Source organism: Polypterus senegalus, chromosome 4 (genome assembly GCF_016835505.1).
Source record: "Polypterus senegalus isolate Bchr_013 chromosome 4, ASM1683550v1, whole genome shotgun sequence".
Classification (NCBI taxonomy): domain Eukaryota; kingdom Metazoa; phylum Chordata; class Cladistia; order Polypteriformes; family Polypteridae; genus Polypterus; species Polypterus senegalus.
This window is the reverse complement of record NC_053157.1, coordinates 214,849,232-214,869,094: the sequence shown is the minus strand read 5'-3', so window position 1 is coordinate 214,869,094 and position 19,863 is coordinate 214,849,232. Positions and strand designations below refer to the sequence as shown.

General features: G+C 36.7%; 1 protein-coding gene and 1 long non-coding RNA gene across 2 annotated transcripts in view; one reads left to right on the top strand and one right to left on the bottom strand.

Moving 5' to 3' along the window:
- dnaaf9 (dynein axonemal assembly factor 9) overlaps nucleotides 1–11,897 on the bottom strand; it is a 179,419-nt gene extending 167,522 nt beyond the window's left edge. The window contains exon 1 of the mRNA XM_039751936.1: nucleotides 11,823–11,897. Coding sequence (XP_039607870.1) covers nucleotides 11,823–11,878 — 56 coding nt within the window. The 5' untranslated portion in view covers nucleotides 11,879–11,897. The remainder of the gene's footprint in view (nucleotides 1–11,822) is intronic.
- A 66-nt stretch (nucleotides 11,898–11,963) lies between these two features.
- On the top strand, nucleotides 11,964–18,457 carry LOC120527952. The gene is made up of 4 exons (XR_005633444.1): nucleotides 11,964–12,076; nucleotides 12,196–12,334; nucleotides 15,978–16,068; nucleotides 17,753–18,457. It is a non-coding gene; the product is annotated as an uncharacterized LOC120527952 (long non-coding RNA).
- The last annotated feature ends 1,406 nt before the right edge of the window (nucleotides 18,458–19,863 follow it).

Genomic DNA, 19,863 nt, shown 5'->3' with positions numbered 1-19,863 from the left:
TGAGCTGGGCATGCTAATTGACACTAAAGCTCAACTTAAGAACATTTGCTCTTTCTCAATTACCCTTGTTGATAATGTTTTCAAATGTTCTTCTTCTGCTAGGATCCTGGTGTATTGATTCATCCTTTTCTTTTTCTAGCCGCATTCATCAAATTAAAAAACAACAACATTTATTTATATAGCACATTTTCATACAAAAAATGTAGCTCAAAGTGCTTTACATAATGAAGAATAGAAGAATAAAAGACACAGAAAATAAAATAAGTCAACATTAATTAACACAGAATAAGAGTAAGGTCCGATGGCCAGGGTGGACAGAAAAAAAAAAAAAAAAAACTCCAGATGGCTAGAGAAAAAAATAAAATCTGTAGGGATTCCAGACCATGAGACTGCCCAGTCCCCTCTGGGCATTCTACCTAACATAAGTGAAACAGTCCTCTTTGTATTTAGGGTTCTCACAGAAGGACTTGATGATGATGGTCACGTAGACTTCTGGCTTTTAGTCCATCAATGTTGGAGCATCATGATGCTTTGAGTAGGTGGTGGTGGCACAGGCCGCCACCACAAAAAAAACGGAAAAAGAAACGGAAGAGAGAGCAGGAGTCAGTACGGATTTTAGAGCCACTATGAATAGTTATTATGATGAATTGAACATACATAGTATCAGGAGTAAGTTAAAGTGAAGTTATAAAAAGGCCATGTTAAAGTAATGTGTTTTCAGCAGTGTTTTAAAGTGCTCTACTGTATTAGCCTGGCGAATTCCTAATGGCAGGCTATTTCAGATTTTAGGTGCATAACAGCAGAAGGCCGCCTCACCACTTCTTTTAAGTTTAACTTTTGGAATTGTAAGGAGACACTCATTTGAGGATCTAAGGTTACGATTTGGAATATAGCACGTCAGACATTCAGAAACTTGCTTACTTTGTCACACATTTTGTGTTTGTTCATTCCTCTCCTGTTCCAATGCTAAGAAACTGGTCTATGGTTTTATTACATTCTGTATTGACTATTTTTACTCCCTCCCTCCCTGGCAGGTGACCCTTCTAATTTGTTAATCGCAGCTCCTTTTGGTTTAAAACTCTGTTGCAAGAGTCCTTATGCAGGCCCGGAACAGCAAGAATATACTCATCCTGTTCTGCCTTCACTGGCTCCTTGTGCCTTACTACTAATAACCTATAAAGTTTTAAATGGCCATGCACCAGACTACCATCAGTAACTTCCCTATGCTCCTGTTTGCCTACTCAGGTCCACCGAGTCCAGCAATCTAGTTGAGCCCCCAAACTAATCTGCGTTCTACAGGGTAACGGAACCTTCAGCTCTAAGGCTCCCAGACTTTGGAACAACCTCCCTAAATTAATAAAATCTGCCAACTCAAACTATTCTTTCAAAAAACAACTTAAACCTCATTTGCACAGGAAGGCATTTAACTTAACCTGACATTCTGACCATTCATTCTCTTTAAACACTACTGTCTAGATACTTGGGAAGATTTGTGTTTGTACTACAAATTATATTACTTATTCAGGGCTTTCCTGTAGTATTCTGATTTTTGTATTTTACTCTGGTTTAATGATTATTCTGTTTCAGTGGTTTAGATTTCCTGCATTGATGCAGATATTATTTGTATCCAATCTTGTACTGTTGTTGTTTCTGAATTTCTGTGAAGCACTTTGAGCATGGTAAATGTGCCACACAAATATATTATGATGTATAATATACAAAATTTAATACATGTCAGATCATTGCCATATACTGAATTATGTGGGGTTTTTTTTGGTCAACTGTAATTGGAGAAAAGTAATACTGCTCCACACCAAACCACAGGAAGAATTTGGGGTGTTTTTTCTTTTTAATTAAAAAAAAAAAAACAAACACACATATACACACACACACAGTACCTGTTAGATTGCCATTCATTTTAAACACTTGCAATTAAACTGATATTTCTACTTAAAAGCTGTACAAACATGGACCTAATATTATGATAACTTTCTGTTATTCCCAGCAGCCCATCAATTTTTGCTATTCCAGAAAAGTCATTTACCTTCTGGTTTCATAACAATGACCTAGGGTTTGGGGCAGAATCAGGTGATACACACTGCAGTGATTTATTAGCTCTAGCTCTGCTTGCATTCTCTCAAATTTTACTCTTAACACTAACTGCCACTGCCATCTGAAATATGTTAAAACAGCACATAAGCTAGTATTTACTCTGCTCCTTTACAATTTCACTATTTTAATTTTGGCAACATTGGTAGACTCAAAGGACAGGAACAGGTTTTCCAACTTAAAACTGTAATTCACAAGGTATAGTACCCACAAAATGAAAAGTGTGCAAGAACAAAATAAAACTGGTTCCACAATAAAATTAGTCCCAAAATATTTTAAATTCATGGACCAGTGGGAACAGTGAATGCTTGCTCAGTACAGATATCCACAAGACTAATAAAACAGGACATTATTTCCAGTGACAAAGCAAAAGTATTTTAATTTAAGCCTCTCTTTCACTCATGCTTATCTGTCAGAAAGTTGTGCCTGTATTAATTTTAAGATTCAAAATAATAGCTTATTTCTAAAGTGGCACAACCTTTTTAAAAGTTGTGTCTATTCATGGCAATACCATGTTTCTGTTACAACAACTAAGAAGGAACGAAAATGATTTGTTGTGTCTATTATTTTGTGTTTTGTTTAACCAAGAAAAGAAAAATATCGAAAGAAAAACTTTACTTAAGTAGTCTGTGAATATAGAAAGTTATTTTTGTTTTTGGTATAAACATAATAAAAAAAGGAAATAAACAATGATATCCTTGTCATAAATGGTAGATAAGACACAGGAAAGGTCCAATTACCAGGATTTACTGTACATGTTGGTGCATTCTTAGCATTAAGCACTAAAACATCTAGATAATTTGTAAAACAAAAACACAACAATGAATAAAATTACAAATAGGGCAGCAAAGCAAAAGTCAATGTCATGTAGCTGTGAACTGATATTTAAAGCAAAGCTTAACTGAAATATAAAACAGACTTCTAGAAAATGCATTGGCATATTTTTATCAAAACAGGACTGCAATATTACGGCCATCAAAAACACTTCATATAAAATAAATAAATAAATAAATCTGTATCAAAAATGCCAGAATAATACTGTATCAAACAAAATATAAATGAGAGATGTTAAACATTTACAAAGCAAAATGCAATGCTTCCAAAAGTTTAAGATGGTGCATTGAACGCTTCTCTCTTGTGTAAAAGTGACTGGAGAACAGTGTTTTGTTGTGCAAAAAGAAGTGATGGTAACTGATATTGTTTGCATATCTTTAGAGAGGTTGAGAGCATGCGCTGATAGCACATTGCTGCACCCCCCTCACAGCAGACCACCTGGATTGGGACACCTCAGCACCACACCGTAACAGTGTGAGGTTTTTTACGGTGGCTGGAATGCCAATCCTGCCACCAAACCCCAAGTTTTCCCTGTAAGCTGGAGGACCCTGCTTGCAGGGCTGGGTACAGATTAATGTCATACCCAGACTTTAGAGATTTTGATAAATGTATATTGCAAGTTTTTTTACATATCATTTTTATTTTCAATTCACTGTAGTTTTCATATTTCAGGGAAGAACTTGTTATGAAATACACAAACAAAGTACTCCACCATAGTACAATGTGAGATTACCTCAGTCATATTTACATTTTATAAATGTTCAAATAAGCACCATCATTTAAACATTCAAAACTGAACTGAAAACATCTGTCGTTTCCCCAATAGTTCCACATTACTATGGATAAGCTATACACCACTGCAGGAATTTCCAAGTCAATGTCTTACCTTCACATATCACTTCCAGGCACAGTGTATTTATATTTTCGGCTGGACTTATTCTATTGTCATTGGTTACATAGGGAGGCTTATTTCAAAAGAGTGCCAGTCTTTTCTTTTACAAACTGAAAAAAGCCCTTTAACAATTTCTATATGGGCTCTCTACTGCCTTTCAACTATAGGAGCATGGTGACATGAATCCATAACCTTCAACTGACAGAAGTACCTGAACACCAATTACTACTTTAAATGGATGTGAATTTTTATATGCCACACACAAATATAATCAAAACAAATAAAAACGCATAGTTCACCACATGGATCTCTTTAGGTATGTTGTACACAGTGAGGCTATGAGAATTATGTGGGAAACTCCAAATTAAATCACTAGTAATATGGAGGATCCAAAAGCTCACCATATTTATAGAAGTTAACCTTATTTTCTTGCAACCTCGAAGGAACTGGTTGGGTCTATTCTTTAGCAGCAACGACAGCCCCTTCCATTCATAACACTTCTGCTTATGATGCTGTCTGACACATTGGCCAACAGTTTTGTGGCTCCTTAAGATATTTGTGTTATTCTATCTCAGGTAAGGTAAGCTGAAGGGTGTCTTTCAATTATGCTCTAGAGGTCAACAGGGCCCTAAAGCCATAAGAAATTAATGTATGACCTGGCTTATTGAGCACATACACTAATAAATATAACTTTAGTCAATAGTTTTTGACAAAAACCAAAGAGAGGTTTTACAGAAAAGCATAATCCTGACCCATGCACCAAATGCCAGTTCTTGGAGAAGCTTAAAGCTCAATTAAACAAAAAAGAACATTTGCAAAATTAGAACTCGTGTTTGCTCTTAACAGGGACAGCCTATTCTGCACAACAGCTGCTTCATAAATTGGGTTACATATAATCTGCTATATTGTCAGATCATGAACTCCCACTCCAGCACTTTATTTCTGTTTAATAAAATAAAAATAAGTCCCTGGAATACAAAGGGTGGTAAGAAGTGTAACAGAATTCTGCCAATTTTAGAGGAGGAAATTAATTTGGACGGAAGGAAGGAAAAAGCATACAAGTTCTTTAAAAAAGAGAACAACAAACTAAAGAAACTGCTGGAACAACAGCTTATACCAAGAAAGGCAGCTACCCAGGTTTCTAAAGTAAAGAAAACTGATATGACTGCATCAAAAGATAAAGGCAGGCACACGGAAGCCTGACAGGAAATCAGTGCCTTTTGTGCATTAAGCAGTCTTTAAAAGATATCTTGGAAATAAACAATATGCTGGGGCTACTATTCATTATCGAACACTCTTAAGCTAATTTTATCATCTAACTTTTTGTGAAAATAAAAAACAAATTTTCAATTCTGGGCATATGTATTCGTAAAAACCGAAGTGGTTTCAGTAAATGGACAGACAGCTATTTCCAAGAAACCAGAATTTTTTTTTTTTTTTTGAGTACAAAGTACACCATTTTTTCTAAGTATTTCTTTAAATGGCTCTTAAGAAAATATAAATGTATCTGGTAGAAATGCTTTCTTTAAAAAGGAAACACAGGACTCTGGGTACAAAAGAAACAAATAAAAAATGATTACAATCAAATTCATCCATACATTATTGAAGTTCAAGTTGAGGGTTTGGGGTTTGGATTCAAATCAAGGTCAAGCTCACTTTATTGTCATCAGTAACTGTGTACACGTACATAGTGAGATGAGAGAAAACGTATCTCTATAAGCCCCGGTGCAACAAATGCACTTTGCACCTTATTCTTAGTTGCCATAAGAAATCATCTCCTCCTCTATATTCCACAAAATGTGTTATCTTAATTTAAAAGCCATACCACCTTAAAATGGGTTGCATAGTGTAGAAGAAGCTTTTGCAAAATAATAAATATCTAAAATGGCAAGCTAAATTTAAATAGTAAGCACTACAGCACTATAATTATACATCTAATATACACCTCATAATGTTTTGGCCTGCTTTTTATTCATAAAATTTAACTGATGTTTTCTGAAAATGGATGGCCCTGATTTTAAATGATTTGTCATACTACCCAATCTTCAGTTAGGTAATAACATTAAAGCATTGTGTAGGCACGTGGATCACTTTAAAAACATAAAAACACCTAAATAAACCCTATTTTCTCAAGCATTAGTTGCAGTTTAACAAAACAAGTGGCAGATTCATCTCTTCAAAATAACCTATGGAAGAATTCCAAAAGTGTGTTCTCCTAATGGCCTTCCAAAGAACAGGAATAGGAATTACCAGTGATATTACAATATAAAATTATCATAATACTGTAGCTGTGCCATAGAATTCTAATACTGTGGTTTTATTTTGTGCCATGTTAAATATCACAGTGCTCCATTAATATTTCCCTTTGTTATAAGAGAGAAAGAAAAAACAAAATTGGATCCCTATCACCTGAAATGCTCTTGGCTAAACAGAAAAATAAAGGGTTTAAGTTATTTCATGTTTTGGTAATGGATTTCAAGTAACACTATAGTCTCCATGGGAAGACTGGAAACACTAAATCAATGAATGTAACGGATATATTCATATTTTAGATTGATTCCATTTTTCTTTTTTGTTTTAACTCATATGTGACACAAATCCAGGCCTTTTACAGAAGGGAGACCACATGGAACTAGAACATTTCAGAACTGATTTAGACCACTTTTGTGTATGGCACTATATATGTAAATCCAGTTCAAATATGTCATCTGAATCTGACCCAAGTTTCAATGTCTGAAACAGAACTTTACACTCACCAAATATTTTAAAATCAATGTTTATGCGACCTTTGTCATATTTCTGCACTGAAATTCAACATGGAAAAAATAAATGTAAAAAAAAAAAAAAAAGGTTTTTGGTGGAAATGGCACACGCCTCATGCGCATATTCTTCCAAGAAAATATTCTTCCAAGACCCCATTAACATTCTGAAATTGTAAAACAACTGTTTTGTATTACAAACCTCAACATCCCAATCCCACCAGCCCAGGCCTCTGTCCAGAGAAATCTTTCATTTTCTATTTGCCTTCCTAGCATCATGACCTGATGAATTTCCAGGTGAAAACAATGTTAAGCAGTGTAGCAGCCAATATGCTATCGATATTCATGGTGATCCATTAGGTCTCCTCTGTCTGACAGATTATTTTCATTATTTCATGTTGGGCACATTTAGCATAGCTATTTGTACTCCTTGCAAGCATTTTCACAGAAATTCAAGTTGGTCCTCTGAAAGTTGCAGCTATACAAGATTAAATACAGTATTACTATTAGCACCTAGTGCACCAAGAACATCCACTAGATGTCATAAAAGAATTGCTAAAAATTATGCAACACGTTTTGGAGGTTAGTCTAAATTCCGTTTAGCACCTACAGCATTATATAACACATAATAAAAACAGTGACACTTTACATCAGTGTATCGTGAAAATATAATAAATAAAAATGAAGCACTACACTGTGTCACCACCACCACCACCTCTACCAGCTCTGCTACAGGCCTTCCTAAGTACCGTCTAAGGCTCTTATTTCATTGTCAACAACACACCGACTGCCAATGACCCTTTCCAAAAAACAGTCTTACAACACTTCTTCTATAGTACTGCTACAGAATTGGTAGTGGGTTTGTGACATACATTTGTTTAGTAAAGGAAGTTTTAAGAATGAAGTGCAGGGCTTTTACAGACAGCAAGCACAATACTAGCACCTATTGCATTAACACATCTGCAGACAATAATAAGTAGGGCATAATAATGTTGATGTTAAAATGTTTTTCCCCAAACAACAAATACACAAAACAGAGGAATTAACAACCCTGGCAATTTTGAACAGTATAACAGCATTCAGTCTAAGAATGCTGTGAAGCAGAATGCAATTTTAAATAAGGGATATGCTCGATATTTAGTGGAAAATTGTGTTTAATTTCATATTCAATTTCATTTTCATGAAGTTCACTTCCACCTTTGAGCCAAGTAAGTTAAATAATATTTAATAACAGAGTAGAATTTTTTGGTATCAATTCAATAGTAAAGTTCCAGAAACATAACAGTACTAGCAATTTACAGTTTTGGTATTAAGAGGAAATTAGGCACCATACTCATGCATAATTGTATAGCTGCAAATAGATGAATCACTTTGGAAATATTCACTTCATATGGAAATGGGTCACAGTGGTGATGATACAGCACCCGATCAACACATGTTAAAAAGAAAACCTGCAGAAGTCTGGTGTCAAGACTCAAGTCAAGTGCTTTGAGGCTGATGGATAAAAATTTTAGCATGCAGTTACAAGGAATTGCATTTTGTAAATGTTTTAAAAAATAAATAAAGGCAACGCACTCACAGTCGTGTGTTATTCCCACCATTACATTATTGTGGAGTTAGTTCAGAGGCAGATTTGTGCATGCTTAAAGCAGAGTTTATATTTCCTGTGACGCAAGCTCCTGCAGATGCTTCTCCTATGCAAGCTGTGTACGGTTTATACTTGCACACATATTTTACGTAAATCTAGAAGATTCCACCAGGTGGCAGTGTGAGATGATATCACCGTGAGAAAACGTTCCGCTTCGCTGTATTGTGAATTGCCAGGAACATCCATTAAATTCCAAGGACACCTTGCCACAGTATCTCTGAAAAGGATGGATGTTTAATGATTACATCCATCAATCCAAGGATGTGCCCATTCCAGCATGCATCGGGCATGAGTCAGAAACAACCCCTCGCCCACCACACCGTCATCTCCACTACTGTATGCTGCCTGCAGCGTCCGCCCACTGAAAACGAACACGGCACAGCCAAAGGCGGGTAGTAAATCGCCCAACCCCAATTCAACAGGCAGTCATCCGAGGCACACTACAATGCTACCCCCGCCGCCCCGTTCACCCTCAATGGCTTCCTTTCAGCCACAACCAGGTCAGCACTTGCAGCATTACCAGCCAGCGAGCGTCCAGTCAGGAGCAGTAGCTGCAGCAGCGTAGTAGGTGGGCAGCGAACCATCGTCCTGCACATGCACGATAATTGTGGCCCCGGTGACTATGGACCACGGGTCACCTCTTGCCGTCAGGAGCAACCCCTAGGGACACTACACTGCGCAAGTAGTGAAATTGCCCCCCTTCAGCCACAACTTGCAGCATCCCCAGGCCGAAGATGACAGAGTGGCAGTTACTGATGCGCATGTGTCGCAGCTGTGGCCTCGTTCGTAAGTTGGATGTCCGTAACCTGGGGACTACCTGTATCTGTAAAATGTAATGAGATTTCATCTTACCTGAAGAAGGGGCTTCAGTTGCCTCGAAAGCTTGCATATTGTAATCTTTTTAGTTAGCCAATAAAAGGTGTCATTTTGCTTAACTTCTCACTACATTCATAATGGCAACACGTAATATATACACTTTAATTAGTATTTCATCATGAAAGTGATATTAAGTATAAATCCAAGGATTCTAAATGTGCAGAGAGTTGGTATATCATACATTTAATGTGTTCTGTGTGGCAATTGCTGCTTGCCACTGCTGTCACTTCAGGAGGAAGCCCCAGAACCACGTAGCGAACAACAAATGGGTCGGTTTTAAGATGATGTTTACAACAGTCTACTTTAATTGCAAAATAAACTACAAAATTAGTAGAAGTGAAAATTCCATTTTAATCACAAAGTTGACCTTTTTACTATTAAATGGAAATATCCTGAATTATCTTGGAATTCACGATATTCAACAGTGCAGATATAATAACGTTTCAGTTTTTATTTTTAGCACGGATTTTAAGCAGTATTTTTCAGTTGCTGGAAAGAAAATATCAGAGAATAAATGTAAAATATGCACATGCTGAGATACAATCAAGTAGTTCATAATATATCATTTTGAATAAACCCTATAATGAAATGCACCATGGTTATAAACTCTGCATTTGGTGTTACACTGTGGGGATTCCCATCGCTGCCACAAATTAAAGTTCGAGCCCAGTATTGTATTTTTAAATTTATGAATGCCAATACTAGTTTACTTAAGTGATAGCTGGGTAACTACTCGATGAATATATCATTACTTTAAAGCTGTGGTTACTGTTGGTATGTATATATTTTATACTGTGTTACAGAAAAGGCATAATATTGTTTACTTGAATAACAGAGGTATTTTGTTTTGCTGTGGTATTGAGTATCCTAAAATTTCACTTGTATTGGTATCAAATTATTAAAACAAAGTATAGGAAAAGGTCCAACAGGAACATAAAGCAAAATGGAAGCACAGAAAATTATCATATAGCTACAACACTATACAAATTATACACTGGGATGTATTGGATGAAGCTCTCAGTGGTGTGAGGACAACAGAGACATCCAAGACAGACAGTAATGAAGTAGGGTATGTGATGATTCTTTTTGCACCACAACCATATGCCAGTCTGTACAAAGTATTAATTTTTGACATCTTTGGAAATGTATATGATTTTTTTAAATGTTATCTTCTTTCTGCTGCCCATTATACCCTTATTTTCTTTATTTAAGTAATCATACAGGGTGGCCCTTAGATGTTGTGTTGTATTTATCAAGTAATTTTGCAAAAAACACTTTGAACATTTGTTCACCAATCCAGTATCCTTATACTGTAACTCCATCCAATCCAGTATCCTTATATTTTGGGCAATCAAAAGTAAAGTTTAAAAAAAAGAGTATATGGGAGAACACAGCTTCGTTTCAGCATCATACAGATGTGTTATCTGCATAATATCACAGACTAAAACCAATCAATCGCCTTGATGTTCAAAGGCCACCTGTAAGAAGTTATCATTATTGGTAGAGTTCCACACATGGAGTGAGCAAAGAAAAACAAACTCCCTTAGCCTGGCTCCTAGTGCTACTGAAAATATTCAATTAATAATCTACATTCAGTTTGTCATTTTACAGCACAAAAAAATATCCCAAACAAGTCCAAATATAGCATTTGTATTTTTCAAAATTCCCATGTATGGTTTCTCCTGTATTTTACAGATCTTTATTTTAGATTCATTTAATTGTAAGCGCTAATCGGACATGGTAGTAACTGAACTTGTCCAGTAATGGTCAGACAATCTATAAAGATGAAAAATGAGGGTTCACAAAATGGGTGGAAGTTTATTCCGACGCAAACTCGATCAATCATTTTGCAATCACTCGCATCAAGCATTTCATTATTATTAGTGTGCATGTCTACTTAAGGGAAAAAAAAAAATCTATCTTGCAGTTTTGTGCATCTATTGCATACCGTTGTTTTTATTTGTTAATTTATTCTGATCACGTTTGAAAACATAAAGCACAATTTACCAGGTAATAACGTCATTTGTTTTATGTCCTTATATCATTCGTTGTTTTTTTTATACGGGCTTACTATGGTCAAAATCAACCACAGAAAAATAAAGATGTGAGGAAAAGCAGCTTTATAACTGCAGCCCTTCAACAGTCATACTGTTAATTTCAATAAATGATGAGCGAGTATACTCAATAAAAACAAATAATGCAATCGACAGGCAACATTCCAATAATGCCAGCACACCAACGGTGTTCATTTCGGAGGACCCCAGTCATGAAGGGTATGTGATGACGTAACGTCATTAGAAATGAAAGGTTTCATTATAGATAATATATAATACTTTTAGGGACAGCAACATTTTGGATGTTTATATCGTCGTAATAAATCGATCCGGTAAATTACGTTGTACCCTGGGCTCATCCCCACCCCCTTTTTCCACACAATAATTATTCAGTGGTCCCTACCAATCTTACTCACAATGTAATAAATACTTGCTCTCTTTTAACAAACAGATTTTCAACCGAGTTAATATTTCCCTTCACGTCAACTATATAAGGTCTTCTGGAAAAATTACAGTAAATGCAAGGTTTTAATCAATAACGATGGGTTCGTCGTCGGGGGCCCGGGACAGTAAGAAGAGAAAAACCAACACCCCCGGACGCACATCCCCCCCCCCAGAAAGGCGCGCGTCCTCTCGCGGGTTTCACTCACCTGACCGAATGATTCAGCGGCCGACCCCTGCTGCTTCTCAAACGTACACTAGCCATTTCTCCTTGGACGACGTTTGCTCCTTTCTTTCGTTTTTTGTAGACTCTTAATAGGAGCCCAGGACGCCAATAGCTTCCATTCTAACAGGGAAACAGCAAACAGTATGGCAACCGGTGACTTCAACGCAGTCACGGAATGCGGAGGGGGGAGCTTTTAACGTTGATATTGATAAACAAACACTTTTCTTTAAAGTCAAGGTATTTTAATCGATTAAAACAAAATTACTATTTTTATAAGAAAATATATTATATTGAAAAAGTATATGCTCAACACTTAATTATTGCTGTGTTTTTATTTTACTATCACCCCTGTAAAGCTAAAGTGGATTCTTCCCGAGCGTCTCCAAACTGCAGTCACTGTTTTCCACTTCCAACGAGGCGCACAATTTGGATTTGTGGTTGACAACCACAGACTGGCGGAGACAAGGATTGTGGACGGGTATATACAGCATATGGGTCAGTCGTTTTTTTTACTTAATGTCAGTTCATTAATTAAAGTTGGAGTGGAGCTCGTAACTATTTTGTTTCTTGGCACATTTATCCAAAGCAATTTAGTGTATAAATCTCATCTGTGAAGGACAATCATTTTCATGCTTTCAATAGCTGAGACACTGAAAGGTTAATTGACCCTTTCAGGGTCAAAAAGACTCTCTGAATAAGAACGCTTACGGGTTTACAGTCCAGTTTCTTACTTGTCTTCAAAGAAATACCATTCATCAAGAACAGCATCAATAAACAGTAGATAAACGATCCTAAAGAAAATGTTAGATGGTGCCAAAATAAACAATGTACATTATAAAGGTTGCTGTGTAAACCATGTGTACTTTACTTTTGTGAATCAATGCAGTTGAAAAGTGTTAAATAATTGCATAGAGTATAAGATTTCCAAGGGGGAGAGGAACGGAGCTGTGTGGTTTATTAAATGTGAAAGAAGTATTTTTGAATCCCGTGCCAAAAAAAAGGAAAGTTTGAAACAATGTTTTACCTGTAGAGACTTTAGCAGATGTGTGTACCTCTCTCCTTACCAAAGGATGACTCTAGTCATCAAGCACAAGACCAAATCATCTAAATAACAGGAAGAGAGACTCAACATCATAATTGTTGGCTTTAACTATACTTTATTTCTTTTTTTAAATGTTGACCTTTTTTGTTTTTGATATACAAGCTGGTATATCTCTTCCCAACCATCTGCTATATCTACTGTATATATATCTCTAACGGCAAACTGCACGGAATGCACTTGACTTGAGCATTAATAGTTTTAATACTCTTTCTCTGTACGTTGAGCATTTGTTTGCTCAGAAGTAATGCTGGGTGGTATGACCAAAAGTCAATATCACGGTATTTTTCAAAATTATACCGGTTTCACGGTGTTCAACGATATTTTTTTCCCATGCATGAGTGGATGTTAACCACATTTTCCACTGCAATTACTGCAGTAGACTGGCTAAGAATAACCTATTCCACTGTCATGAGAATTGTACATTTTACAAAAAAACATTTTAATGTGCACACAAGTATTAAAACAGGTTTGCATGGCCCCATAAACTGATAGTTTTCAAGGGGGTGGCACTAATGAAGAGATGGAATCACATTGCATGACAGTTGCAATCAAAATATACAGTAGAACCTTTTTATTGAACAAATTTTGCAAACAACTTAAAACTATAATCTTGACAACCTATTTTCAACCATCCAAAGAGGCATTTAGACTTAGCAAAATATTCAAAGGTGCTTGTCAAAAGTTGTACTGTATTGCAGTGAATATGTCTTAGAAAAGGGATAAATAGTAAATATTTTTTGTTAACCAACTATACTTTCTGTTAATGTTAATAATCTCTGCCCACTGACATGTTAGCTATATGTATTGTAATGGCGTTGGTTATCTTAATCCACCACTTGCTTTTTTTTGTCATAGGCAGTACCTCTAGCAAATGCGTCTAAAAGTGGCATCTGACTCGAGTGTCCTCTGGCTTTTTCAATTTTACCTGAGGCCATGGAGAGTGCCAATCTTAGTCCCATACATTCATGCTACTCCAAAGCATGTTTGCGGCTAAGTTGGTGCAGCAAATTGCTCGTTTTACCACATCTGGCGACAACTTTAGCTCAACAGTATTTGCAGTAAATATTTGTCTGGTCCACATCTGACCTTTTAAAACCAAAGTATCTCCAGACAACAAACACGGCTCCTTTTTTTGGCAAAAGTCCTTCTATGTCATCATGTTCAACTTTATCGTCCGCTACAGCTTCAGTTTCAGAATGTTCTCTGTCCATTTTCACCGCTCAATACCTCTACTAACGCATGTACTCCATTGCATGTGTGTTTAGCAGTGTAGCAGTGAAAAAGGTCCCCCCTTAAACAGTTTCCCGCTTCGCCACATTCCAAACATAGTTTGGGCTATTTAAACTGGTATTGTGGTATAAGAAAAATCCATATTATAACAAAATTAAAAAACGGTTTATCGGTATGAACCGCTATACCTCCCAGCACTACGCAGAAGATGATGCGCTTGTTGCTTCCTGAACACCTCTTCTTTTCTCCACCCTAGCAGCCCGCATCTTTTTGTGTTAAAACTGATTAAGTCAGTGTTTGTGTTAAAATTACTTAAGTGATTTAAGTGATTTCTTGATTGAAACAGGTGTGGCAGTAATCAGGCCTGGGGGTGGCTACGGAAATTGAACTCAGGTGTGATACACCACAGTTAGGTTATTTTTTTTTAACAAGGGGGCAATTACTTTTTCACACAGGGCCATGTAGGTTTGGATTTTTTTTTTTCTTCCTAAATAATAAAAACCCTCATTTAAAAACTGCATTTTGTGTTTACTTGTGTTATATTTGACTAATGGTTAAATGTGTTTGATGATCAGAAACATTTTGTGTGACAAACATGCAAAAGAATAAGAAATCAGGAAAGGGGCAAATAGTTTTTCACACCACAGTATATGTATATAATATATACTAGTGCCAGTGCACCAGTTTCCTAGCAAATGTTTTTTAAGGTTGACTGGCAAATTTAAAATAGGTCTGACTGAATGGACATGGGTGTGGATTGAGCATGCCCTGCAGTGGTCTGGCCTCTTTTCCAGGGCTGATTCTTACCTTACCGTAGCTGTGATAGTCTTCAGATGAGTGGATATGCACAGACAGAAAAAAAATGTAAAAACACTATGATGAAAAAGAAAACACCCTATATTATATAGTTTATATTTATCAAGCTATCCATTCACTGAGTATTTTTAATCCAAATTTAGGACTTTGGCACATCCTATCATCATTTATGTAAGAATAATACATCTCTGCAGGAAATACCTCTCTTTTAGTTTCCGCCCTGTACTTAAATGTGACACAGTCTGACCTTTCTGCCCAAATTCAAGTAGGATATTGTATCTTTATGACAGCCATCATCTCAAAGTATTTCATTTGAACAAATCAAGCTTCAAGGTTTACTTGTATTGTCATTTTGCACTTATACAATTGACCCAAAGGGTACAAAATTTCAGTAGCAAAGACTTTACAACGTTTTTCGCCAGTGACCCACTGATGGTAATACATCAGTGTGTGCTCAGTCTGTGTACTATTTCTCGTTCAGTAATCTAATAGTCTATAGAGAAAAAAGTGTTCCACTTCCTGCTGGTGTTGGCTTGCAAGTTTCACGTTCCATCTTCTGGAGGACAGGAGTGTGAAGTGACTGTGAAAAGGATAAGACAGGTCTTTAATGATGAGCCTTGCTCTCCTGACACATCACCTGCTGTAGATACTCTGGATGGTGGGCAGTGAAGTTCTGATGATGGACTGAGCTGCCTACACTACAGTTCTCATACTAGATAGTAATGCGGCAGAAGGTAAAACCAATAGAACCTGATGAGAATGCTTGAAGGGAAGAAAGGAAGGGGTAGAAGTCCTTGTTTTTTCAGTCTTCTTAAAAATAATGCCACTGTTTTACCTTTTTATGGGTCCAATAAAGGTCTGCAGAAATGTCCTTAACAAGAAACATAAAGCTGTGCATCACTGAACCATAAATAACAAAGGGGCTGTTGGTGACCTGAGTCTTTATGAGTTTAACAATCCGGGTCAGCTCTAACATCTTTGTTGCCGTAGGTGATGCTGTTAACGGCACCCCAACATTCCACACTCACCTCAGAAGGCAATTGTATGGTGACCCTTGGGATAACACAAGAGTTTCATAAAGGTATGATTATTGGTATTTTACATATTGGTATCGTATTGCCTATATACTGTAATATTTTTTTTGTAATCTGATACTTTAAATAGATCGTGAATTGATTTCTATATTCACATTCATGTATGCATTTTATGTGGACTACAGGTATATATTTATTTTAATGAATTTCAGAATTTCTTCTAAATGATGCCAGAAAAACAGAGGTTTACTACAGATATTAAATAAATGAATGTAATTATGGCTTGGCATTTTAGAACTGAGTATATTTGATTTACAAAATGTGTTAACACACTTATAATATATTAATAGAATAATCTAACTTGATAATAAGTAATAATTGCCTGACAGCTGCTGTTTACAATTATAAAAAAAATAATTTACTGACATTCAAAATTGAATTCTTTGCTAACTTCATCTTTCTGAATTTAGAAACAGTTTCTTTTAAATCCATTCTTTGGCCTAGTTCACTCTCCACAGGTTGCTGAGAATTATATGAATCATATATTGTAAAAATAAGAAGAGTGACAAATCATAAAAGGCTGTGGTGCTTGAAGCATGGCCCATTTAATTCCCAGTTGGAAAAAGAAGAAAAAAGAGAAAAATAAAGCACAAATGCTGGATACGGATGTTCAGCAACAAAGTTCAACTGCTATCTCAGAGGTCCAACTTAGCTGGTAGCTTTTCCCAAAATGGAAGTCAGCAAGTTTGTACACAGTGGAGGAATGAGCTGTTTTCAGTTTCTCAGTAGTGATGTCCGAAGTCCTCCTGTGGTTGTTCCTCCATTGTAGAACAAAAAACAGAACAGAGGTTAGTGCTAGTGTCACTCAACAATCCCCCCCACCCTTTGTTTCCCTGTGAGACACTCCTTACGCTTATGTGTGTGAAGAGGTGTCTATCGATAAACTATACAAATGACTACTACATTGTAAGATACGGTCTTACTATAATTTTCACTAATTTCACAAATATTCACAATAAGTATAGTAATACAAAACAGGTATAATATGAATTGCTTGTTTATGACTATGTAAAAAATTCCAAGGTAGTAAATTGTACACTAACCAGTTCAGCACTTAGGCAGAACCCTGGCCTTGGAGAATTTTTGATCCTCAACTGGTGTTGTTAAATATTGTCAGGATTCATAAGAGGCATATAAATGATACTTCTAAAACCCCATGTATTGATAGTGGATTGCTTTCAAAATAAACAAAGAAACAGAAAGAAAAAATATACAGTATTTACTGTAAGTATTGTTAAGCATAGGCGGCATGGTGGCGCAGTAGGTAGCTCTGCTGTTAGGACACCTGGGTTCGCTTCCTGGGTCCTCCTTGCGTGGAATTTACATGTTCTCCCTGTGTCTGCATGGGTTTCCTCCCACAGACATGCAGGTTAGGTGCATTGGCAATTCTAAATTGTCCCTAGTGTGTGCTTGGTGTGTGTGTGTGTGTGTGTGTGTTTCCGCACCCTGAGGTGGGCTGGCATCCTTCCCTGGGTTTGTTTCTTGACTTGCGCCCTGTGTTGGCTGGGATTGGCTCCAGCAGACCCCCGTGACCCTGTAGTTAGGAGAGAGCGGGTTGGATAATGGATGGATGGATTGTTAAGAATGCACATCAGAAAACCTCTTCACAGACTGTCGAGGTACGAGAGGGAATGCTGCCACTAACATTGTCATCTCCTTCTTTCTCCACAGTGCCAAAAAGCCACCCAGAGAGGGCAACTAAATCCATCACTTCTGGTTAAACACCTGGCTGCCCCGAAAGGAGGTGTCATTACTGACTCGAGTGACCTGCCAGATGGAACTGCACTAGCTATACAACCTTGGCTATCCAACCCAACAACCTTTCTTTTGTTGCATTAATTATCTTGTATAATGGGAAATACACCAAAGAGCATTTTCTTTTGTTTTTGTTTTGTTTGGTCTTCAAATAATAAATGAAATGACCCGCTTGGCACCCCAAATTTTTATAAGTAGTGGAGCTGTCGTTCCTACAGCCAGCTATATGATCGAAAGGATAATAAGATAAACAACATCTTGATAAAAGGGAAACTGTATTAGAACAAAAGTTAAACTACAAACTTGCACCAGAAGAAAATAAAGAAACAAAGATGTTCAGCATAAAGTGAACTTCTGTGAAGCCTAAGGCAGTGCATCCTGCTGTTTGGAAGACTAAATGGCTTGTTTGGTCTTAACATCTGACAATTTACACATCACTAGTGTCTAAAATATATAACAAAATATGATAGAGTTAACCAGAGTCAGATAGTTGTATTGATTCTTATTGTTCTTAAGTCAGGATCTAAAAATAAAACAAAATATCCACCCTTCACAAATTCTGTCTGTCCTAGGCAATTGCCTGGTTTGCCTAAATGATAGAGCTGGCCCTGTCTCCTTAGTCTTATTGACACAACAAGAGAGACAATGGGGCTCATGTATAAACGGTGCAAACACACAAAAATGTTGTGTACAGCCATTTCAACGCTGTCTTCAAGATGTATAAAAATTAAACTTGGTGTAAAGCCACGCACATTTTCACGGCAGCCTCACATCATGCATATGCATTTTTCTGCTCAGTTTTTTCAAACTGGCAGCACCCAGAATTAAAGCAGTGTTACTGTTTCTGTGTCGTTTCCCAAGACATGGACTGTATCAAATACGCCAAAATTATTTGCATATCGTTTATAAATTTAAGGCACTTGATTGTAATCATTCTGTAACAATACAGTGTTGCACGGAATAGTCTAACTATTCCAAATACCATAGCTGCTTTAGCATTGTTACTCTCAGTGCACCACTGGGAGTATTTTAACCGATTGTATTTGTGTATGGTATAGCAGCTGATTGGAAAGCTGTACAGCAGGTTGTGTCGAGAGAGCAGAGGATTATCGGGATACAGCTTCCAGTTCTGGAGGACATATAGCACATGCTGCCTCAGGAAAGCCAGCAGTATCAACATGGATTCCACTCACCCATGCCACAGTCTATTTGAACTTCACCCATCCGGCAAACGCTTCAGAGCCTTTCCTGCATGGAACTTGAGGCTCAGAAACAATTTCATCCCAAGAATTATAAACGCACTCAGTCCATGAAGTGCTCCCAGCAGAACTATTTATACTTATAATTATAATTACTTTACTATAAACTTGCAATACAACTGTAATATTGCACAGCCTCAACCACTTTATGAACTATTTAATTTACACTATCTGCACTATATGTACATGTTTATTGTACTTAATGCTTTCATACTATATATTTTTCATTGTTTTTATCATTTTTTAGAAAAATAGGTTTATGGTGGAGCTGCATATTGAATCTCATTGTACCATACAATGACAATAAGGAAATTCAATTTAATAGAAGAGAGGGCATATTTACAGATGATTATGACTGGATTTAGATTTCCAAGCTATTCTCTTGGAGCTGTGTGCTGTTAGAATACTAGGATGTGTATACTTGATATATTTTTATGTTGAAATGCATTAAAGTATGTATATTACATTTTACACATACACTCACCTATCTCATTAATGCAATTATCTAATCAACCAATCACATGCCAGTTGCTTCAATGCATTTAGGGGTGTGGTCCTGGTCAAGACAATCTCCTGAACTCCAAACTGAATGTCAGAATGGGAAAGAAAGGTGATTTAAGCAATTTTGAGCGTGGCATGGTTGTTGGTGCCAGACGGGCCGGTCTGAGTATTTCACAATCTGCTCAGTTACTGGGATTTTCACGCACAACCATTTCTAGGGTTTACAAAGAATGGTGTGAAAAGGAAAAACATCCAGTATGCGGCAGT